This window comes from Megascapheus bottae, chromosome 5 (assembly GCF_031878675.1).
Source record: "Megascapheus bottae isolate mThoBot1 chromosome 5, mThoBot2.hap1, whole genome shotgun sequence".
Classification (NCBI taxonomy): domain Eukaryota; kingdom Metazoa; phylum Chordata; class Mammalia; order Rodentia; family Geomyidae; genus Megascapheus; species Megascapheus bottae.
Genome location: NC_143513.1, coordinates 39,601,364 through 39,626,822, shown reverse-complemented (window position 1 = coordinate 39,626,822; position 25,459 = coordinate 39,601,364). Strand labels below are relative to the sequence as shown.

General features: G+C 38.5%; 1 protein-coding gene across 1 annotated transcript in view; it reads left to right on the top strand.

Annotated features, from left to right (window-relative positions):
* Positions 1-25,459, top strand: part of Reln (reelin) — a 422,671-nt gene that overhangs the window by 45,156 nt on the left and 352,056 nt on the right. Inside the window, exon 2 of the mRNA XM_090332938.1 lies at positions 7,606-7,716. Within this exon, the coding sequence (XP_090189064.1) occupies positions 7,606-7,716 (111 nt within the window). The remainder of the gene's footprint in view (positions 1-7,605; positions 7,717-25,459) is intronic.

Here is a 25,459-nt window from a genome sequence, read left to right as displayed (position 1 = left end):
GGTATGTGCATAAAATATGTGTATATATTCACACATAAAGTACATGAACACAAAAACTCCACTGCTTTGTATCTCTGATCTTTTCAATTTCTGTTCTATAATAAACTATAATTTTGTTACAATTTTAGATACTTTGACTACATTATTTTGTTTTATTCTTTTTATTTTCAGTTGGTTGTGAGGCTTGAACTCAGGGCCTGGATACTGTTCCTAAGATCTTTCGCTTAAGACTAGCCCTCTACCACTCTGAGCCACAGTACTACTTCTGGTTTCTGGTGATGAAGATAAGAGTCTCATGGACTTTATAGCAGGGGTTGGCTTTGACCTGTGATCCTCAGATCCCAGCCTCCTGAATAGGATTACATGTGTGAGCCACCAGTGCTTGGCTGTTTTATTCTTATATGGGTTTCTTTTTTGGCATTGCTGGTGTTTAAACTCAAGTAATCATGCTTTCTCTTTGCTTGCTTGCTTGGCTGGCACTGTACCACTTGAGTCATATCTTAAGCCCCATTTTTCCATATATTTTTATTGTAATTAATAGAAGGGTTACATTATATTCACCAGATAGAAGGTGCATTGCTTCACAAACATTGATACCTTTTTGCATGTCTTGGTCCCCATTTCCCTCTCCCTACTCCTGCCCCTCATCTTGTTTTCCCCCCTTCCCTATCCGATTTCAAATAACCAAATACGCCTATAATACAATATATCAGATAACAAGGTGAAATACTGTAGCAATATGAGATAACCAAGGGACAGCAAAAGAGATGAGAGATAACATAGTACATTAAGGACAACAGTCATTAAGCCCCATTTTTGTTTGTCATTTTGGAAATAGAATGTTCATACATTTCTGCCCAAGCTAGCTTTGGACCTTGCTCTTCTAGATGCCAACCTCTTGAGTAGCTGACAGGTGTAAGCCACTGATGCCCAGCTCTTGCATGATCTTTTTTGTTGTAAGTAAGGTTTCTTATGGTAGAATTCAACACATGGTTCCTGAGCTTCTCTTTGGAACCAAGCTCTGGAAAATGCTTTTGTGTCACCAAATGCCCCACAATGCTCCACAGTTTCTACAGTTTCCAGGGAGGGAGAGAAAGTTACAATAGCTATAGTGTGAATTAGTACCATGTATTTTATATTTTATATTCTGTGAGCAATCTGTGTCTACATGTATATGCACATGTGCATACATGCAATTTTGATTTTCATGCAGTGTATGTAAAACACTTGGTAGTAGTTACATATCTTTAATGAGTTTTATCAGCAGGTCAATATTATGGTAACTGAAAACTGTAAAATTTTCTTCTTGTTCATCTACATATTGATAGAATTTTACACTCACAAATAATGAGCTTCTACATAGTATAATGACTTTTTCAGGATTTTTTTTCATGTGTTTGAATGGTAACAGGTTGTAAACATGAATGATGAGCTAAGATTAGAGAAGTTGAAGTCATGCTTGAAGGGTGAGTTCCAACACAATTAGAGGGAATCCAACCAAGGAGTACAGCAAGGGAAGAAGCAGGGACAAGGGAGTCAGATACAGCTTGATGGAAGAGAATCAGGGAGACAGTTGAAGGCAAAGTGTGGCCGAGGTCTCAAGAGAAAAACTGAAGCTTGAAGGTGATGACCCTGAGTGAGGCAGACAGAAGCAGCTCTGGAGGCCGTAAGCCCCAGTAGTCTCCAGGCCTGAGACAGTTGATACTCTCTGTGGGGTTACAGTTTCCATTTAGGCAACCCTGGCAGATTAACCAGTAATTGCAGGTAGAAAGTGAAAAGGGAAGAATGGGCAGGGTGAAGGATGCTCTGAGTTGCCAGTGCGTCATTGTCGAGTCCTCTGTGTGTGCACTTACACAGCTTGTGTGATTGCAAGGGTGTTTACTGACATTACTCCAATTACTGAGCACATGTGGGCTTCAGACATTCTAACAAGTCAGGAATCAAAACCGGGTCTGATGTTTTCTCAATATACAAATTGGACCCTTCATCTTCTTGAGTAACAGGAGGCTAGTATGCCCAGAGTGATCAGAACTATGTGTCTTAAATACTGTAAGAATGGGAGCAAGCATTGCCTTTTTCTTAAAAGGGAGAGAGACACATGTGGGATATGCATTATATCTGTTTGAAAAAAGGAAAGGAATGTTCTTCCATTCTGTGAGCAGAGTAACATATTTCCAAAGGCAAATGTATTTTCCCCTCTAAAAGTAAGTTAAAGTCTCAATGTTAGTGAACAGAAATAGATTATTATCAATTTTTTTCAAACAAGGATTTTTTCTGTAGATGACTTATATAAACATGTAGCATGTGAAAATTTACCTATTTTTAAATTAGCCTTCTTTCCCTTTCTTTTAATAGTGGTTTCTCTCTGCATTGATCTCCCTTGCATTCAGGAAAACATCTTGCATATTTAACTAACCAACTTTTCTGTCTCCTTTTTTTTATGTAGCTTTTCCAAGTGGGATTCATGTGACCTACAAAGTCTAGGGTTTACAACTAGGGTTTCTAGTTGAAACAAGTTGAACACAAGACAACTTCACACTACTTTTATGTGGATGAATTATACATCATTAATTCAATTAATATTTATCAAGTACTTAAAAGTATCATGAATTGCCCTACACACTTTGAGATATATCACTGAAAAAAACACTTGAGATACTTGCTTTGAGTTACATTACATTCTACAGAATATCGTTGACAATAAGTACAGTGAGCAAATACATAAATTATAAGTAGATATTATCAGTATGCTTTGTTTAGGTAGTGATAATTATTTATAGAACAACAGGAGGAAAGTAAGTCAAGTAAGAAGAACTGAGGGTATGAAAGCAGATGGGCAAGGGCTTTTAAACAGTTTTAAATAGCTTAATCAAGACAGCCTTCACTGAAAGGCTATCATTTGAAATGAGGCTTGAAAGATATGAGAGAATGGCCATTGGGTGTCTGGAAGAAGAGAGTACAGGGTAGTGGAAAAGGCAAGTACAAAGACTGGATATGTCACAGCTGGATGACTAATGTGCCCAGAGTGGAGTTTAGGCAGGAGAACAAAGAAGATGAGAATACAGAGGGAATGGAGGCTGATCATGTACTGATTTGTAGACAAAGACCTGGAAAAAATAGAAGCTATCAGAAAGTTGTTAAGAGTGATAGGATCAAATGCAGCTACTCATATCGAAGGTAGTCTGTGGAGAGGTAAGGAGAGAATCAAGAAGACAAGATGGATGTGTAGTGAAATAATCCATAGAGGAATACATGGCACTCAGAGCAGCATGACACGTAGCCAGATTCTGGAGATGACTTGTAGCAGAGCCAAGAGAATTAACTGGTGGACTTGATGCAGGATGTGGGAGGGGCAATTCCAGAGTTGGCTGAAGAAAGTTTTGATCTCAGTAACAGAAAGGATGGTGTTGTGTAGAGCTGAGTTTTAGAAGCCAAGGCAGATGCCAGTTTAGGCTGAAAAACAGACATTGGAGTGTTAGTCATGTTGAAGCTGAAATGTCTTTTGGATATCCAGCTGGTGATATCTGAGCATAAGCTTGATTCATGTTGAGAGCTGGGAAAGAGGCCTGACAAAAATTTGTAAACAGAATTTGGAAGGAAGTCAGGTAGTAGATGACAATTTAAGGAGAGTCCTGAATGGTTTTCCTACTAATTCTTTTTTTTCTCTTAAAATACTCAATGTTTCAAAATAATTTCTCATGTATTAAAATATACCCAGAAGTACTGACCTGACATAGTGAATTGACATTGTTTCTATTGTCTTCACCAGACATTGAAGTGCCCAAGAATGTATATACAGAACCAATCTAAAACAGGCCATTGGGTGTGTGGATAGGTTGAAATCAGAATATATTGAACCTTTGGAGCAAACAGGCAGTGGGTGTCAAGATATTAAACAGCCTAGATAGACATTTAAGGAATTTGGAGGATCTTGGCCTCTGTGTGTTCACACGAGTCACAGGCTGTCCAGATAACTTCCAAGATGCATATGTCTCTGTGTAAAATACGACTAGATCCATACAAGCTGTCAGTGAGCTGAACTTTGTTGTCATGGTCCACATGGCAGGGATTTTGTTTTCCTGGACTAATATACCCATTTGGGATCACATCTGAAACAGAAGAGCTACCATCCATGATTCTTCTCTCTCATCCTTTTACTATGGAAAAAATACCGATTATCTGTTGGGAGGCCAATTAATAACACACTGAGATTGCTTGGTTGGTAGAGAACATGGTCAGAGATAAGTAGTAGGGCAGAAAGGATAGCTAGATAATCCTAGCAGGCAGTAGAACTCAGGTGTAGACAGTCCAGGGACTAGATGTGTGTAGGTCTCTGGCAGGGTAGATGCCAGGTCTGTATAGGACTCACATTCTTAGGAAGGGGCAAGGCTGAGCTTCTGGGGCTAAGGGCAAAGAAAGTGTACTTGTATCCATTATTTAGTGCATGACATAATACTGAGTTCAGGAGATAGACATGTTTTGATGAAATGGACATCTTTGCTTTTAATTCTTACCTCTTTAATTTATGATATTATCGTTCCCTTTTGTAAATGAGAAATCTAGGGCAGAGATAATGATCAGAGCAGAGAAAGAATCAAATTCATGTTTGCTTTACTCTGATGTTCATAAATTCTCTCCATTTCTCAGAATCTTGGACATTGGAATCATAGTCCAGAAGCATAAAAAATGAGGAGTTCAGAGGCTTGCACTTGGCATTAGTTATAGCTCTGCTGTCACTTTGCTGGATCAGAGGGATGTGGGTCTTCTCCTGAGTCTGTAGTGAGATACTACAGGCTGGGTGTGATTTGCTGTGAAGGACAACCTGAGGCATGGCTTTAAAATCTGATGGTCAGTGAGTTATCCTAACAGGAAATAACTTTATTCTAAACCCTAAGGAAGTGGGGATCGGTGCAAAGGAACAGTTGCAGAGGTTTTAGCTCTTAGTGCTGAACACTTGTGGCTTATAGCTATAATCCTAGCTGTTCAGGATGATGAGATCTAAGGATCAAAGATTTACAGTTTGGCATAGGTAGACAAACAAAGAAAATCTTTTTAAAAAATTAATTTTATTGCCAAGGTGATGTACAGAGGGTCTGCAGTTACATACATAGGGTGATGAGTCCATTTTCTGGTCAAACATTCTTATTCCCTCCCTTGTTTTTCTCCCACTTTCCCTCCCCGCCCTGACTTCCCTTTCCCCCAAGTTGTAAAGTTCCCTTCCAACACAATGTCTTGTGCGTATTGCTGTTGAATGGTTCCACCCTTGTCCTGTGTCTCACCATTTTGTTGTTCCCTTTCCCTTCCCCAAATCAGATAAACACACATACAAGACACAGGATACCAAAAGAAATAACAGTACAACAGGGGATAAACCAAAGGGAAAGAAAAAAGAAACAACCACACCGTACATTGAAAACCACAACAGCAAAGAAAAACCTCTATATATTATAGTATACACAATGGAATTCTATGTTTCCATCACAAGGAATAACATTGCCCCATTCATAAGGAAATGGAAAGGCTTGGAAAAAAAATGGTATTAAGTGAAGTAAGTCAGACCCAAAGAAGCACTGGCTCCAAGGGTTCCCTCATATGTGATAATATATGTCTAGGATAGCCTTAGCAGACGATCACAGTCATGCAAGAATTTTGCACATATGATCATATAGAATGGTCCTAATAGAAATGTACTTCAAGATATCAAAGAGAATCTTATTTCCAGTTAATATCAATAAAATGGAAGTGGAGAATAAGTGCCAGGTATAAAGTGAAAAAGAACAAGGAGAATGCTAGTACCTGAATTCAAGACCCAGTCCTGGCATTCACGTGCACACACACACACACACACACACACACACACACACACACACACACCTTAGTGAAAATGAACTCAGTAACTCAAAGAAGGAGGCATTAGCAGAACTAACTGTGGGAAACTTGGAGTAAGCAAACAAGAGTTGGGGGGAACTGATAACTGATGATTAGGATGCTGTTCTATAGAGGACATTTATAGACTCAGATGTGGTTGATTGCCTAAGAACACCCTGGCAGTTATCTGTCAAGGATCTAGTGCTTAAGCCTCAGGTAAGGGTAAGTGTCCTTACCAAGCCTCTTGGCTATGTATATTATGTTTTGGCCACTGTTATTCTCCATAATAACAGTGATAGCAACCACCAAAGCTTTCACGTTCCTTTTCTTTAAATATCCTTCATACGTATAGAATGATCTGGGAAAATATGGTAGGAAGCATGAGTTTTATCATGCCCATTGCACTTTGGGATCTGAGAGGAGGAGAGAAAAGACAGGAGAGAACTCAGATATGCATCAACAATACTTATATGATAACAGATGGTTATTGGCAAGGCTTTTAATTGTTCTGTACCACTTTTTCTTCCTTTTTTACGATAGGAGTCTTAATAGTCCATTTATAGAAATGGGTTGACAAATAATAATGCATAGCTCAGAGCCCACATGAGTGATTTTCATGACAGTACTCAAAAATATTAATTATGATTTCTTATTAGAAGATGGAAATGTGATGTATTCCAACACCTCCTGCCATTAGAGGGAGTAGCATGATTCCAGGTTGTTGATATATGTATCTTATTTTGTGCTTTATTGTATGGAAGTTGCAGACTGTTCTCTGTGCACTGGATATCTTGGAGTTTAATTTAAGCATTCTTATCAGAATTAATGAGACTCTGTCATTGTTATTGCCACCAAGCAGGATAGGCTTGATCTGTGTAATTCCAAAATAATGTTACTAGCTTCCTTCACTGTTTCCTGTTTATGGCATCATCTTTATCTCACAAAAAGTATATAGGAAATAAAACGATATCATGTCAAAGAAAACTATGATCAGGTTTTAAGGTGGCCAGTGAGACAAGATCTTAAGACTAAGCCAACTCCAAGTGGTGTATGTACCAATTTAATTTAATTTCTTCTCAGGAATATTCTGTTTTTTTTTTGAGGAGGTGGAGGGAAGTAGATAAGAAATCATTTGGGGTCCCCTTGTAGACTTGGCTCTGAAACATGAAACGTCTACTGGTCTTCCTTCTCTAGTTCACAGGAGGAAGGGGATATCTGCCTTCATGCAAATAAAGTGTGCTTCTGTTGAAAATCTTCAGGGAACTTATCTATGAAATGAAGACTCACAATAGAAATAGAATGTATTTTACTGTTCTTTCAACAGCTGATATAAGATTGTTCCCCATCATATGGAATACTATTTTAAAAAGCATGTTTAATCATACTGGCTGTATTCCAGCAATGCCTTTGACTGCCTTCAGAGGTGGTAGTGGAGACGGTATTTAGTACTACATTATTTTCAGATTTTTCATGTAGCCAGAGATCAGCAATGATCAGTATTGAAATTTGGGATTTTTTCTCTGTAAGTTCTAATATATACATACACATGCAATTTGTAAATACACATATGTATATATGCCTATGCCTATGTCTGAATACATAAAACCAACTGGAGTTAATATAAAAATAGTTTGTTAATAAGGAATAAAGATTGTCTTAAGGTTGTCTGACATTCTAGAAATGTATGCCATTCTTCTAGCTACATTGATTGATTCTTTTCCCCTTCCTGTATTTCAGTGACAATTTCAACAAGCACCTTCTTTGATGGCCTGCTGGTGACAGGATTGTATACCTCTACAAGTGTTCAGTCTTCACAGAGCATTGGAGGTGCCAGTGCTTTTGGATTTGGTAAGTTTTGCTGATGAAATGGAAACCATTCATAATCCTGAATATATTGTGATTGTTACCTTTCATTTGGTTTTTGAGATATCCATATTAGAACGATCAGGCATTTATTATTTAAGAGAAAAATAATCTGAAGCTTTTTTGTATGTTTGCTGAGAGTTGGGTTAATATATGTGAATCTAATCAATGAGAGGCCACCACGAGCTGTGTATGAAGATCCTCCCTCTCTTTTCTCTCCCTCTCCTCCCCACTCTCTCTCTTCATGTACTGCTATTATTATTCTTGGTCCTGTTGGGTTCCTGTAAATTTTGGAGTTCTGTCATTTTAGTTTGCTAGAGTTCATTTTGGCATTCATGTAATAATATCATATACTGCTCTCATACAGTTATAATTTTAAAATCTGGCAGTAAGTACAAGTGTCATGATAAACTATGCATTGCATCAAATAGAACCAGTAGTATTTGTTAAAATAAGTGAATTCTGTGTGTATTTATAAAAGAATATGTGTAGTCTTTGTCAGATTACTCATGTGGAGAGACAGGAGGCCATATGATGGTCACTAATCCCAGAGGATTCTCCGTTTGGAAATCTCTAGTACTGTAAACCTGCCAAGCTTGGCTTAAGTAGAACTTCCACAGCATCACGATATGCAAATTTAATACCTCAGCTTATGTAAAACTGAAATGACTGATCCTACTCTAACATGTAATATTTCCACCAAAGGAAGAAAGATAGAACTGCATTATCAGAGCAGCCACAGATTTAACATTTTAGATTTTCTGGGATATGTATTAATTTTTTTCACAAAATCCATGATATTTAATAGAAGTATAAGTGAATTAAGATATAAGTATCCCAATAATATTTCTTTATTTTATTGTTATTATAAAGATTATAGTTCCATATGTCAGATGAGTACATTTCTTTTGTTACCCCTTCCTCACTTTCTTCCTTACTGTGCTCAGGCTGGCTTTGAATCTTGATCCTCATATCTCAGCCTCTTGTGCTGCCAGGATTATAGGTAGAAGCCACTGGCTCCCAGCATGAAACAAATTTTGAAAGAATATGTAACATGCATTACCTCAGATTTTTTTAACCTTAGATTTTAGCTAATAGGAAAAACCAAAACTAAGAATGAAATTGTTGGAAATTATTTAAAAATTTGAGGTTTTAAGACATTTTTAATAATGACTTTGATAGTTATAAAACAGTTGATAAAAAGGTAGTTGTTCCTTGACGTAAAAATACTTTAACCACCTTTGTTTCTACTCTTCCTATTACTAGTAATGTAATTATTCTTGTTTTGGTTGTCCAAAGAAGCCTCTGAACATAGACTTCTAAATACATAGGTTTCCTAGGAGAGACTTTTATGTGAATGGATGGATACATGAGCTCTTTCTATGTTCTAGTAATAGCTAGTAATTTTGGGGGTTTTCATGTGATAATGATGAGTAACTTAAGCAAAGTTTGATAGTGTGCCTGAATATTGTTAGAATATCATAAATAATTGCTGAATGAAATGAGGCAAATCTTTCGTATGTAACAATCACCTTGAGCAACCAATCATCCCTTTTGGTACTTGATTTAGGTGGAATGAAAAAGATTTCATTTGGTTAGTGTGCATGTAGGAAAGGAGAGAAAACTTACAGCAGATAAAATTTAAGAATATTGCTGTTTTTGAATACAATAGCGGTTATGGTAGGATGAGGCTGAAGTAATACGCTATTCTTTGATGAGAACTAAAAAGAGTTACTGAATGTATAAGTTGCCGTTAGTCTCTGGATATTTTTGATGGAATATTGAACAAATTTGCCTGGCATTTTCCCAACATTTCCTAGTGTTTATGTGTGAAATATCTAACTCTCTACAACAAATAAGGAAAAAGAAAGCATGTAGTTGAGTACTTCTGAAAGTTACTTTTCTACTAAGAGTTAACTTTACTAATTATACTAAAGTTCTAGTCACTTTTTTTAAAATATCAAATGTGTGTACAACCAGCCAAAATATGTCCATAATTATTCTTAAGATACTGTTGTAGAAATGTAATTCGGCTAACAGGACTTCAGCCTTTTATGCAAAACCAGAATTCTTTAAATAAAATACATGCCTCAGTAACCAAAAATAGACACATGCCTAATAATGAGAAATACATTAAAACAATAGTTATGCAAAAGATGTCAGTGCCCTGCCATGCCTGATTTGAAACACCTCATTTTGCTTGTCAATATAAGAAAACATGTTGCCCTGGGGAAGTGTGATGTTTAATTATGAATATCTCTTTGTGCATCCCAGAAAAAAAGCTTCCTTCTTGTCTTTGGCTTTGAATTCCAGCTCAATCATGTAAATTTTCAAGGCTTATTGTGGTTGCTCAATGAAGAACTATTATGAATATCCTTTCATACAAAATTGTTTCTTTTCCAGCACTAAAATGCATTTTACTCAATATTTAATATTCTGGCTCTGCAAGCTACAGAGCCTACTCAATTTTTGATATTCTGGCTCTAAAACCTGTGAATCAGTTTTGCAGATCTGAGAATAGCTGCTACAATTCAAATTGTTAACTGCTGTATAAATTAAATTTGTACCTTGCAGTTCCTAGTTTTGCTCAGCTAATATACTGCCACTTTAGCAGTTTTGTCATAAACCATTATAATTTCTCATTTTCACTTTTTTCCCTGTATTAATTAGTCCTCCTAGTTACAATCACTTCAGTTACAGAACTTTTACATTTACTTTTACACTGCGAGGGTTTGAACTCAGACCTTTATGTTTGCAAGGCACTCTACCACTTGAGCTGTGTCTCCAGCCCATTTCTCTTTGTTGTTTAGATAGGGTCTTGTGTTTTTCCCCAACACAGCCTCATGTGGCCATCCTCCTATGTAAGCCTGCCACACAGCTGTGACTACATAGGGGTCTCAGCACTCCTGGATCCTTTTTTTCTTTTTTTCTTTCATTCTTTTCTTTCTTTCTTTTTGACAGTCCTGTGGCTTGAACTCAGAGCCTGAGCCCATGCTTCAGCTTTCTTATGGCTAGAGCTCTACCACTTGAGCCACCGTACCACTTCTGGCTTTTTTCTATGTACTAAGGAATCGAACCCTGGTCTTCGTGTATGCTAGGCAAGCACTCTACCATTAGTCCAAACGTCCTGGCCCCATGGCCTCATAATTCCTAAGCAGGTGCTTTTCTGCAGTGGATATTTTGAGACAGTCTTACTTTTTTGCTGTTTTGTGATCCTTTTATTTTAGGTTTCCTTTTTTTGTTTGTTTTTGCCAGTCCTGGGGCTTGAACTCAGCCTATGCACTGTCCTTGAGCTTTCTCAAGGCAAGCTCTCTATCACTTGAGCCACAGCACCACTTCTGGTTTTTTCTGTGTATGTGGTACCAAGGAATGGAACCAGGGCTTTGTACATACTCCATGCCCCTAGGCTTCATATAGTAGCTGGGAATAGCAGCTATGAACCACTATAGCCAAAAAATATTTGAAAAATTAATGTAGTGGTTTTATTTTCCTTAAGATGATTGATTTAGCACTAACTTTAGAGAAATAGGGATATATTTCCCAAACAAATTGTTCAAATGTTTTAAGGAAATTTTGAATCTTAATAAATCTAACTTATTCCCAAGTTAATAAAAATGTGTAATTTACCAGTTTGCTTAGGTTACCTCTTAATGTTTCTTTTTCAGGATGCAAATTTTTGTTATATGATATTTTGTTTTCATGGCACTGGGAATGAAAACACAGAGTCTATGTACGCTAACTTTTGGGTATTTTTTCCATCAAGACTAAGTAGAACTTGTTAAAATTTTGCTGATTTAAAGGCGGGCGTGGTGACTCACGCCTGTAATCCTACTCAGGAGGCTGGGATCTGAGGATCAAGGTTCAAAGCCAGCCCAGGCACTAAAGTACCTGAGACTCTTATCTCCAATTAACCTCTAGAAAATGGGAAGTGGGGCTTGGCTCAAGAGTAGGGTGGTAGCCTGGAGCTGAAGAGCTCAGGGACAACACCTAGTTCCAGGGGTAGAGCGTCAGCCTTGAGCTGAGGATCTCAAGGGATAGCACCCAGGCTGAGTTCAAGCTCCATGACCCCCCTCCCAAATACACACACACACACACACACACACACACACACACACACACACACACACACACACACACCTTTGCTGATTTATTCTGAATTAATTCAGCTTCCCTGAGTAATAGCCACAGTTGAATGTCAGATGTTCTATCTGGGATTATGAGACACATATCTTATAAATGATACACATATTTAGAGCTTATTATCTAGAAAAATGGGACACCCAATTAGCCATTTTAAAGAGGGCCCTATATGTTTGTGGTATTTATTTATTGGTCTCAATTAAGCTAATATTTTGCTGAAAAAAAACCTGGTTAAGTTAATTTGGCCTGTGTCTACTAAGAAATGCAAAACTAAATGTAACTTACATGTATGTGTCCAATTCAAAAAGCATGACCTTTTATTACGTATGGGACATTACCTGTAATTTCAAAAAGACTCTGGATGAATTAAGTAGATTACTCTAGTCAATGTTACAAGGAGCAGAGCTGATGAGATGATGTCACCATTTCACCATTAATTTTTCCGGCTTCCTAGGTATTAAGGTTGATCTTAATTCATTGCATTTGAGTATGCTCTGCCAATATTACTCTTACTAAGGAATACTTTTATCTAGTTTGTATTAGATATATGATTAAAAAAATCTAGAGATAGCTCCCATCTCTTAAATAACTAACTTGAAAGGAATCACTTACTAGAATAGTGAATGTGACAAATACTAAGTAGTTGAAGTAATTAGCCAGCAGTTCCTATAATGCAATTGCACAGGGGTCTGGGATTTGGGCTAAAGTGAATCACTTTGTGGAGAAAGGCAGTTCTGTGTCATAGCTTCACATGTGACCCCTGGAGTTTGGCATCTCAGGTTCCATACCCAGCCTTATGTCTTGCTAACTTAGACAATGTATTTACTTTCCCCAAGCCTCAATGTCAGCAAATGGTGAGGCAGAGGGTGAATCAGTTCAACAGTGGTCCTCACTTGGTGGAAATGAATTATACAACTTGGGGAGAGCGGAGTATGTGGTGGTAGGGGAGTGGGAGAAAATGGAGCGGAAAACACTTGTTCAAAAGAAATGTAACCATTACCTTACTTATGTAACTATAATCTCTCTATACATCAACTTTACAGTAAAATTTAAATTAAAAATGATTCCCATTCACAAAATTATAGGGTAGATTAAATGGCATCCTCTATGCAAGTACCCAGGACATATTTTATGCTCAAAATAGATAAATTTAAAAATTCTGAAAGAATTGAGAATTACTTCTTTTAACAGAGAATAGAAATTAACTTTAATGGGAGGGGTGGGTGTGCACTCAATTTATTTTTCCTAGGGTTGTAAGCAGGCATGAACCACTGACCCCAATGCATAGGTGAGAAAGTGAGTCTTAGGAAAGGTAAACAGTGGTTATTTCATAAGACAGCACAAGTATGAGAGTTAAACCAGATATTCTTGATCATATCCAATTCTCATAAGCTTTTTAAAATGTACTATAAATTTTGCCATTTTAAGGTTCACATTTCATTGATTTCCAAATATATTCACAAGAGTGTATCATTAATATCATGATCTTATCCAGAATGTTTTCATGCTTCTCCAAGAGAAGCATGTTTGCAGAATCATCACTCTTTATTCCCTCCTCTCCTCATCCCTAGCCCTCTGCAACTACTCTAACTCTGTTTTTTTCTTCTTTTTTTTATATTTTTTATTGTAATTAATAAAGGGGTTACATGATATTTGCCAGATAGAAGGTGCATTAATTCACATATATTGATACCCTTTCACATGTCTTGGTCCCCATTACCCTCCCCTCCCCCCCCGTATTGGTTTTCCCCCCTTCCCTATCCAATTTCAAATAACCAAATACAAAAAATTCCAATATATCAGATAACAAAGTGAAATACTGTAACAATATGAGATAACCAAGGGACAGCAAAGGAGATGAGAGATAGCATAGTACATTAAGGATAACAATCATTCATTATATAGCTTTTGTTTCAATATCCTGGAGGTCTTTTCAATTAGCTTCATACTATATGGCCTTATGTATCAAGGTTTTGCTCTGTTGCAGATCTCTGCTAGTAGAGCCCAAGGTTTCTACTGATTATGACAAATGAGGGAAACCATTGAGCCTAAGTTCCTTTGAGTCTGGCTTACTTCACTTAATATGATTTTTTCTAAGACTTTCCATTTCCTAACAAATAGGTCGATGTCGTTATTTCTGGCAGCAGCATAGAATTCCATTGTGTACAAATACCACATCTTGTTGATCCACTCATCATCTGAGGGACATCTAGGTTGGTTCCATATTTTTGCTATGGTGAATAATACTGCAATGAACATTGTTGTGGTAGTGGATTTAGTATGCCCTAGTTTCTGGATAGTTGGGTAAATGCCAAGTAGTGGAATTGCTAGGTCATAGGGGAGCTCTATGTTTAGCCTTTTGAGGCACTGCCATACTGCTTTCCATAGTGGTTGAACCAGTTTTCACTCCCACCAGCAGTGTAGTAGTGAGCCCTCCTGGCCACATCCCCTCCAGCATCTGTTGTGATTAGTTTTCTTGATCCTGGCCATTCTAACTGGAATGAGGTGGAATCTTAGAGTTGTTTTGCTTTGCATTTCTTTTATGACCAGAGATGTTGAGCATTTCTTCATGTGTCTATAGGCCATTTTTGTTTCTTCTTCAGAGAAGACTCTCTTTAAGACTTTGGCCCATTTTTTAATGGGATGGTTGTTACTTTGGAGATTAGTTTTTGAGTGATTCAATTTTTTGAGCTGTTGATATATTTTAGATATTAGGCCTTTGTCCATTGTTTGGTTGGTGAAGATCTTCTCCCACTCTGTAGGCTTCCTACTTAGTTTACTAGCTATGTCCTTTGCCATACAAAAGCTCCACAGTTTAATGCAGTCCCACTTATCCAGCCTTTCTCTGATTTGCTGTGATTCTTGGTCCTTATTAAGAAAGTTTCAACCTGTGCCAAGGAGGCCTAGTGTATCTCCTATTCCTTCTTGTAAAGTTTTCTATGTGTCAGCTTTTACCTCCAGGTCTTTGATCCATTTGGAGTTAATTCTAGTGCAAGGTGACAAAGAAGGATCCAACTTTAGTTTTCTCCAGGTGCTTAACCAGTTCTGCCAGCACAACTTGTTGAAGAGGCTGTCTTTCTTACATTCTATTTTTTTTGGCTCCCTTGACAAAGATTAGGTGGCTATAGGTCTGTGGTTTAATATCTGGGTCCTCTGTTCTATTCCATTGGTCTTCAGGCCTGTTCTTGTGCCAGTACCAAGCTGTTTTGATAATTATAGCTCTGTAATAGAGTCTAAAGTTTGGAATTGAAATTCTTCCGGCGCTGTTCTTTCTGCTAAGAAGTGTTTTTGCTATACGGGGTCTTTTATTATTCCATATGAAATTTTGGATTGCCTCTTCTATTTCTTTAAAGAATGCCATTGGGATATTGATGGGTATTGCGTTGAATTTGTAGATAGCCCTTGGCAAGATTGTCATTTTCACAATGTTGATTCTTCCAATCCAGGAGCATGAGAGGTTTTTCCATTTTCTCAGTTCTGCTTTAATTTCCTTTTTTAGGGTTTTAAAGTTTTCATCAAAAAGGTCCTTTACATTCTTAGTTAAGCTAATTCCTAGGTACTTTATTTTCTTTGAGGCTATTGTGAAAGGAGTTGCTTTCCTGATTATTGCCTCGTTCCTCTTACTGTTGGCGTAGAATTGATTTTTGAGGGTTAATTTTATACCCTGCTACCCTTCCAAAGTTTTGAATCAGCTCAAGGAGCTTGGGAGTGGAGTCTATAGGATTCTTTAAATACAGAATCATGTCACCTGCAAAGAAGGATAGTTTTACTTCCTCTTTCCCTACTTGGATCCCCTTTATGCTTGCTTCTTGCCTTATTGCACTGGCTATGAATTCTAATACTATGTTACAGGGGAGTGGAGAGAGTGGGCATCCTTGCCTCGTTCCTGATTTTAGAGGGAATGGTTTTAGCTCTTCACCATTAAGTGTAATACTAACACTGGGTTTGTCATACACAGCCTTTATTATATTGAGGAATGTTCCATGGATTCCTAGTTTCTCCAGAGCTTTTAACATAAAGGGGTGTTGGATCTTGTCAAATGCCTTTTCTGCATCTATTGAGACAATCATGTGATTTTTGTCCTTGCTCCTGTTGATGTGTTGAATTATGTTAATTGATTTACATATGTTGAACCAGCTTTGCCTCCCTGTGATGAATCCTGTTTGATCATAGTGTATAATTTTTTTTTGATAAGTTGTTGTAGACGGTTGGCCAGTATTTTGTTGAGAAGTTTTGCATCGATGTTCATCAAAGAAGTAGGTCTATAATCCTCTTTCTTTGATGAATCTCTGTCTGGTTTGGGGATGAGGGTTATACTGGCTTCATAGAATGCGTTTGGTAAAGAACCTTCATTTTCAATTTCATTGAAGAGCTTGAGGAGTATTGGTGTGAGCTCTGCTTTGAAGACCTTATAGAATTCAGCTGTGAATCCATCTGGCCCTGGGCTTTTCTTAGGTGGAAGGTATCTTATTGCCATTTCTATTTCAGTGCTTGAAATAGGCCTGTTTGGTTGGGTTAGTTCTTCTTGGTTCAGTGTGGGTATGTTAATATTGGCTAGGAATTCATCCATTTCTTCTAGATTCTCAAATTTGTTGGCGTAAAGGTTTGAGAAGTATTCCTTCATGGTATTCTGGATCTTGGTAATTTCTCTCGTGATTTTACCATTTTCGTCTGTGATTTTGTTTATTTTGGTATGCTCTCTTCTTTTTTTTGGTAAGATTTGCTAAGGGTTTGTCAATTTTGTTAATTCTTTCAAAGAGCCAACTCCTTGTTTTGTTGATTCTTTCTATAGTTTTTTTGGATTCCAAATCATTTAATTCTGCTTTGATTTTAATAATTTGCTTCCTTCTACTTGGATTAGGGTTGGTTTGTTGCTCTTTTTCCAGGAGCTTAAGGTGAGACATTAACTTGTTGGTTTGCGATTTTTCCAACTTGTTGTTGTAGGCACTCAACGCTATAAATTTTCCTCTGAGTACTGCCTTTGCTGTGTCCCAAAGGAGTTGGTATTTTGTATGCTCCTTATTGTTAAATTTCAGAAACTGTTGGATTTCTGTTCTGATCTCTTCGATGACCCATTGGTGATTCAACAATGTGTTGTTCAGTCTCCATGAGTTACAGGGTTTTCGTTGGTGGAGATGTGTGTTCAGTTCCAATTTTATGCCTTTGTGGTCTGACAGCGTGCATGGAATAATTTCAGTGTTTCTGAATCTGTCCACGTTTGTTTTATTGCCTAAGATGTGGTCTATTTTGGAAAATGTTCCATGTGCTGCTGAGAAGAATGTATATTGTGTTGTTGCTTGGTGGAATATTCTGCAGATGTCTGTTAGATCTAGTTGGTCTATATACTTGTTCAGTTCTAAGGTTTCTCTGTTGAGTTTTTGCCTTGTTGATCTGTCCATAGGGAGAGTGGTGTGTTAAAGTCACCAACAATCACTGTGTTTTGATCTATGTATGGTTTCAGTGATGAAGTTTAGAGCTCCGGGATTGGGTGTGTAGATATTTAGGATCGTTATGTCTTCCTGGAGGAAAGATCCCTTTAGTAGTATGTAGTAACCTTCTTTGTCTTTTCTTACTAATTTTCATTTGAACTCTATTTTATCTGATATGAGGATGGCAACTCCAGCCTGTTTATGGGGACCGTTAGCTTGATAGAGTTTATTCCAGCCTCTCACTTTCAAAAGATGTTTGTTTTTTAGGTAAGATGTGTCTCTTGAAGACAGCAGAACGATGGATCTTGCTTTTTCATCCAACTAGACAGACTATGCTGTTTAATTGGAGAGTTAAGTCCATTGATACTGAGAGTTTGGATTGAGAGATATTTATTAGATCCTACCATTTTTTAAAAAGCTTTTATTAGGGCCTGTGTCTTGACAATTCTTGTGGTCCTTAGATGGTATGATGTTTAGGTGCCATTTCTTTCCCTATATTGCATTTATTTTGGTTTTCTATGTGTAGAGCATTTTCTGTAGTGTTGGTTTTGTTGCTACATATTGTTGCAGCTTTTCCCTGGAATGGAATGTTTTTATTGTTCCCTCAGTTATGAATGAGAGCTTAGCTGGGTACAGTGTTCTTGGTTGTTAGTTATTTGACTTAAGGGCATGACATAGATGCTTCCAGTCACTTTTTGCTTGCATGGTCTCTGCTGAGAAATCTGGGGATATTTTTATTGATTTGCCTTTATAGGTTATTGATCCTTTTTCCCTGGCTGCCTTTAGGATCCTTTCTTTGGTCTCTATTGATCCAGTGCGGATTACAATGTGGCGGTGGGATGTTCTTTTCTGGTCAGGTCTGTTTGGGGTTCTGAAAGCTTCTTGTATCTGGATGGGCCTGCCGTTCTGGATATTTGGGAAATTCTCTGAGATGATTCCCTGAAGTATATTTCCAATACCATTGACCTCTTTCTCCAGACCCTCCTCAATACCAATTAGGCTTCCTAATTGTATCTTGGACCTCCTGAATCGCTCTCTCATATTTCCTGGATTTGGATTGACTCATTTTCTGTGCCTTCTCTATAACAACTAAATTATCTTCAGCCCCAGAAATTCTCTCTTCTGCATTGTCTAACCTACTATCAAAGCTATCTACTTCATTTTCATCTCCCTTGCTTCTAATTGCTCATTTTTGATGCCTTGCATCTCTTCTTTTAGATCATGTATGATCTTTAGCTCCTTGATTTCCATTTGAGTGGTTAGCTCAGTAGCTTTATTTTCTTTGGACATTTGTTGGAGTTCAGTCACCTTTTTATTTGTGGATTCTATGAATTCATCCATTTTTCTTTGAAAAACCTTTATTATGGCCTCCTTTATGGCTTCTTTTCACCTTGTTTATGGTTTCCTCTTGTTTAGCTATGGCTTCCTCCCTTATCTCTTTCTTTATATTTTCACATTTTTCATTAATGATATTTATCGATTGCATTTGTATAGCACTTGGAAGACTCTCCTCTAGGTTTCCTAGTGACTGTTCCATTGTCTGTTTATATTGGGTGGGGGATGTTGTTTCTTGATTTGACATTTTTCTTGAGTTTCTTGTTCTGCCCATTTCAAAATGGGAGCAAGATTAATATTAAACACGATTATAGTTTTTCAGATATAACCAACCTAGACCTCTGTAGCTGGCAGACACTAGATGGTCACAATTTTTGATTGGTGTTATCACTCTTTCTTTTTATGCACTTACAGGCCAGTCTAATACAACCACTGATAAGCGATTTATGACCAAAACAATAAGTCTCTCAATCCAATCTCTATTGTATTTAAGTCCCTCTGAACCTAGAGTATAATTGAACACCTAGATATACAGTATTGCTCAACAGCCATCAAGTGTAGATCCATGCATTATAAGGGTTGAATGACGAACAGAGGACCAGAGATAGAAAATTAGAATGAGAGAGATCAGGGGAGGTACAAGAGGATTAATATAGGCGTGTAAGATTATTATAGTTATGAAGAAAAGGTATAGCATAAGGAGGTAAGCAGGTAGTGTATTTGAGTACAAAGTTTGGGAAGTATTAGATAAAACTTATGTGTTGCTGCACGACTAGCTCTCAGCCCAACCACTGGCCTCACAGTGGGCCGTGGGATGGATACACGAGCTTCAGTCTGAGCATGGTGGGCAGACCTTTTCCTGTGCTGCTTCCAGGGGCGGCCCCGGGCCAAGGGTCTGGGGTTTGAGAGTTTCTCAGCAGGACCAGCAGGATACCACTCTGTTCCCAGGGGCAGGGCCCAGCTGAGGACATGGGCTCCAAGGGCGGAGCCTCGCCTTTCTGATTCTCAGAAGGTGAGCTTGGCTGTTGGTCAGCCCTTCAGATCCTTGCTGTGTTTCCACTGCTTTGGCCAGGATTCTGTGACTGTGGGGGGCCCCATTGGTGCTGTCTTGCTCAGGATTCCCAGCTGGAGGATGCCCCGCTCAAGATTTGAGGGGGACAGATTCTGGCTCCTATTTTCCCGCACCCCCACCCGCTGCTGTAAAGCAGGGACTCAGCGCCCTCCACTCTCCCCATCCAGTGGCCTGGGAGAGGAACCTGTTGGGTGGGTGGGAGCTGGGACAGCTCTGCCTCCCCTTGTGGGGTGTTAAGTCTTAGTGTAGCCCGCCTGTCAGTCTCCAGTCGGAGGGCTGGGAGTTGAGCCTGTTGGGTGGGTGGGAGTGGGACACCTCCGCCTCCCTTGGTGGGGTGCTGGGTCTTAGCATAGCCTGCCTGTCAGTCTCCAGTCAAGGGCCTGAGGGAGGGGGCTGTTGAGGGAAGGGACAGGATTCTAAATTCCTTGTCCCCGTGCTCCTGCCAGTCTTTCTTGGGCGGGGTGGAGGGGTCTGAGTTAAGTTCTATTGCTTGGCACCAGCTCTGCTTTCCCGATGGGTTTGGGGACCCGCTCTGTTACTAACGCCTCTGCGTTCCATCTGTGGGTGCTCCACGGTGGTGGGGAGTCTTTCACTCCCCTCGAGTCTCCTCTGCTGCCTGTGTTCCTTGTCTGGGTTCTGCTGTTTGCTGTTCTGGTTCTGCATCTGGGTTCTTCTGCTTCTGTGGCTTGCTGGCCCGGTCCTATGTTGGTTTCTGTAGTGGATCCTGGCTGGCGGGCCAGGCGCCCCTGCTGCCGCTTTTCGTGTCTCAGAGCTGGCGGCAAGGGGTGGGGGAGAGGTCCTCGCGTTCCGAATTCTTTGAGAAAGTTGGATGTGAGCTTTATCTGGATTTCTTTTCTGGTTTGAGTCCTTCTCCATTGCTTTTTGAATTTGTTGTGGATTTCTTAAGGTAGTTGGCTCGTGGGACTCCCTGGTTCTCTCTTTTTGTGAGAGAGAGCTAGGCAGTGTCCCAATTGTCTCGGCGCCATCTTCTGTCCTCCTCTAACTCTGTTTTGAGGGGTTTGCTAGTTCTAGACATTTTATGTAATAGACTTAAATTGCATGTAGGCTTTTGTGCCTACTTCTTCCTTTCCCAATAATAATTTCTATTATATGTGCCAGTCATGGGGCTTGAATTCATGGTTTGGGAGCTATCCCTGAACTTTTCTGCTCAAACCTAGTTCTCTACCACTTGAGTCATAACTCCATTTCCAGCTTCTTTTGATGATGAATGTGAGATAATGGTTTCATGGACTTATTGCCTGGGCTGGCTTTGAATTCTGGTCCTCAGATCCTAGCCTCCTGATTACCTAGGATTGCAGGTGTGGGCCACCAGCACCTGGCCCTGAGGTTAATGTTTTAAAAGTTCATTATGGGGCTGGGAGTTTGGTCTAGTGGTAAGAGTACTTACCTAGCATGCACAAAGACCCAGGTTTGATTCTTTGGTACCACATACATAGAAAAAGCTGGAAGTGGTGCTGTGGCTCAAGTGGTAGAGCACTAGCCTTGAAAAAGCCTAACTCGGTCCCTGATTTCGAGGCCCATGACTGGCAAAAAAAAGTTCATTATGTTATAGTATAAGTCAACAATTGGTTCCTTTTTGCAGACAAATTCTATTCCATCGAATACATAGGTTCATTCTTTTAGTGAGTAACAACTTAGTGGTGATAAAATTCTTTAAAAAAAAAGTGTTACAGATTGAGAGAAAAGGAAAAGAAAATTAAAAAAAGGTTTAAAGAGAATGCAAAACAACAGAGTGGTCAAATTTCTTAAGTATTTATTAATGGCTGTAAAACCTCTAATCCTCTAAAGATTAAAATTGCCTGGTTCACAGCACTGACCTGAAAATGGTTAAATTTAGAAAATTGAGATGAATTTGGCCTGTCCCTCTTTTCTTGCCACTGCAGGTAGATCACGATAACAAGTTTTTACCCTAGCTTTCAGGCTTCATTTTAAACCAAAATTTAGAGAAGCCAAGCTGAATCAATCAGCTCAGAATTTTAAATCAAGACTCATCAGTCCCCAGTCCAACTCTTCACGAGCTGGATCCAAGAACACAGGAGCATCTTGAAGCTCTGGGAAGCTGTGGTCCACACTGGTTAATTCAGGGATTGGAGAGCAGGAGAAGGAAGGGGTTGGGGAGGGAGAATGGTGCCTGAGGTGACAGAGCTTTCAGCACTTTTCTTTCAGGCTAAGGAACAATAGTGGAACCAAATTAAACAATAATTAAAAGTGTTTATATTTTGAAGAAGTTGGTATTTAACCAAATATGTTTCATAAAAATTACCTACTGTGATTCTTCTTTCTGTAGACAAATAACCCAATGCACACAGAGGATACTTAACGTATCTAAGGTCATTCTTATTTAAAAAAAAATCAACCAAACAACTTACAAAAGGCCTAATGCAAACCCAGCTCTATGTTTCTCCTTAAGCTCCCCCAAGACAGCTTGACAGCTTGAGGTGTTTTGTATTTCAACAGAAAGAACTGTGAGAAGAAGCCCTTGCTCTGCCTGACCTTGAGCCCCAATCCGTCCACCTTTCTCATATTTTTTTCAGACATGTACTCATAGATGTAAGCATGTAAGTATCCTCACACATATAGCTCCTAAACACAAGTGGATTTTATAAAGGCTATTCATACCTTGCATTTCATATCTCCCTGACCATACCTCCATAGAACATTCCTGATCTCTCTAATGTCTACTAACCACCTCCAACAATCTCTTGGACTTACTTGTTTAAAAAGTATTTTTTTTTTACCATTTTGAGGACAAGCAGATGATCTATTCATCTTTAATCCCTTGAAGTGTAACAAACATTTAATACATACTTACTGAATGAATGATCCAATAACAAAATCCTTGAGGACTGACAGGGCATTTTGTTCTTAGGGCTGCTTGCTCTTAGTGTGTGTAGATGCCTAAATATAGAGGTATGAATGAGAAGGGTTGGCAGGGGAGAAGACATATACTATCATTAAGGTTGAGGATCTTTCGGGATCTATTTATACAATAAGTGTTCACTTCTATACATGGGTTTGAAGCCATACATACATGTGAGTCTCATCCTCAAAGCTCTTGGGGAAGTTTATCCACCTTACTACTACTCTAGCCCTTTCTCTCTTGAGGCAGCATGCTCTCAGATACAATGTTAAATGTCTTCATAGACTCAAAGAAATAGAAATAGTTCAAGCCATATTTCAGGGTAGGTCATTGTCTTAATGATTCATCATAGTTAAGTTCGTATTCCCTCTCTTTGATCTTCCCAGAAAAGAGAATCCTACCATGAATTCCTTGGGAATGTACTGTAATATAATATTCAGTGGGATGGCTAAGGCACTTTCCCCACTGTAACATTATCTTCTTGTATAATCTCATATAGTTGGAAATGATAAATGTTGAGCTGTGGTCATGATCCAAGTGGTAGAGTGCCTTCCTAGGAAATGCATGATCTTGAGTTCAAAGGCCAATATTTCCAAGAAAACAGTATTTGTTTAAAAATGTAGCTTTTGGTTTATGCCTATAATCCTAGCTACTTAGAAGGCTGAGATCTGAGGATAGAGGTTCAGAGCCAGCCCGGGCAGACAAATCTGAGACTCTGACATCCAATTAATCAGCAAGAAGTTGAAACTGGAGATTTAAAGTAACAGTGCAGATGGTAGAGTAACGGCAATGAGCAAAACAAAAAATTGCATGCATGTGAGGCCCTGAGTTCACACTCTAGTATCAGTGTGCACATGTGTGAGTACAAACCTCCACCACTCCACCCCCCACAGTAATTAAGTAACTTGCTTTCTTCTTTTGGACAAAAATTTATATTCCCTATAGGATTCATCCATTTCTTAGTTCCATTATAATTTACTTGTCTAGAATTCTTCTGGACATTGGCAGGTTCTAGAAAAAAAAAGGATGCTCCTTCTATCTGGCAAATATCATGTAACCCTTCTATTAATTACAATAAAAATATATGAAAAAAAGGATTTCATTTAGCTCTGGCTAGTTATGTGCCTGGAATTCATTGTTGGTATTTTATAAAAACGTGTGTGTAAGAAGGGCTAGTTCTTTCTTCTTGCTTCTTGCTCAGATGAATATGTTCAGAATCACAGTAAGTAGACAGTCATGACCTGGAACATCTGGAAATGTATGTTTTTACAGCAGTTTCTGGTAGAAGCCACTGGAAGCACTGTCCCATCTTGTAGAACTAGTTGTCTACGGGGTTATTATGATTTTTGGAAAGTGTTTTCATTGTGCCTGCAGTGCTAAACATTATCTGTAAAGAGCTTCTTCTATTTTGTTTCTGTTGTCAAGAATAACGTCCTGATCACCAAGCAGTAGGTTACAACAGGGCACTGTCTCATGTGCCAAGGTTTTAAAGGCGTCTGGGAGATAAGTTTCCATGAAATGGAGTCGTATCCCTCATTAGGAGAAAACAGAATAGGGGATTCTTTTTTCTCTCTCAAATATTAAGAAATATTGAAGAAGCATGGGTGATAAGATTAGGCTGACTTCTTAGTGTCCAGACTATCCAGTTTGCCACGAGACAGAATCCAAATAGATGCTTCAGGGATAAACTTCAAAGGTTAAGTCTGACATCACAGTCATTTTACTTGCAGTGTAGTTTTTAATCTTGAGGTTTCCTAGCCCTCTTTTGGTTACTAGATAATGATAAATGAGTTTATATTCCACGTTCTTAATCACTGACTTGTAAATACTCTTGGACTCTGCTTCTTGACAGTTAAATCTCAGGAAAGCTTAAAGTAATTTTGTTATTAATTCCTAGAAAAGATTCTGATGATAATCTTTGAAATGTAAAGAAGAAAGGTAGGAAGAGTAAATTCTTGGCACCTCCCAGGAAATAGTTCTGTGACATATGAATTTGAAAATAGATGCAGGAGTGCAATAAGGGTACTTCACCAAATGTGGTTCTGTTTCTGTTTTCACCCTGTTGCATGCTTTGTATTCAACCCACTGATGCTCAGTTTTGCATTCAGCCTAATAGACGCGTAGGCTGTTCTCTGTGGCCAGCACAAAGCTAAATTACTGTTTTCAGGACTCTGAATGTCTGGATGGAAAGATACTTGTTAGTGTGGGAGTTGCCATTTTGGAAAATGAAATAGCAGAAATTGTTAATATTTTGGTAAAAGTTCAGATTAGGCTTCTCTCTTGTTTGCCTTCCCACATGTTTTTATACATCAGAACCATGTTGTTGCTGTTAGCCAGCTAATTGTGTTATTTCTGGTTCCTTTTCAGAGAAGATCTTCTCCACATGGCCTCTAGCAAATAGCAGATTAAAATTAAAACAATTATAGTTATCATAGATCAAATTCTAAGAGGATCTTTATTTATCCTTTCCTTTTGTGAAATAATTATTCTCATTAATAGAAGATTTTTTTGAAACTGTATTCCTGGCCTGCCTCTGTTTCCCTTTTTCTTTCCTCTTCTTGTCTCCTAGGCTAAGATCAGCTACCTTTTAGAATATTGTTTTCTCACAAAGTGCTTCTTGTAAATGTTAGTGTCTCATAATGTGTTGAATGGGTCCTGTATGGGAAAGGAATATTGTACTATAAAAAGTGTGGAATTTTCCGTATGTTGTCTTTTTTTTTTGAATCTTATTTAAGTTGGTCTCCAATGGACTCATAAACTGCTTGGTGGTCCATTTACATTCCTAGTCCACTCTCTCACTTATTGAACTCTTTCAAATCTTCTTTCTTCCAACCTCCACTGCCTCCTCTGTGGATGGACTCACTCTCAGCT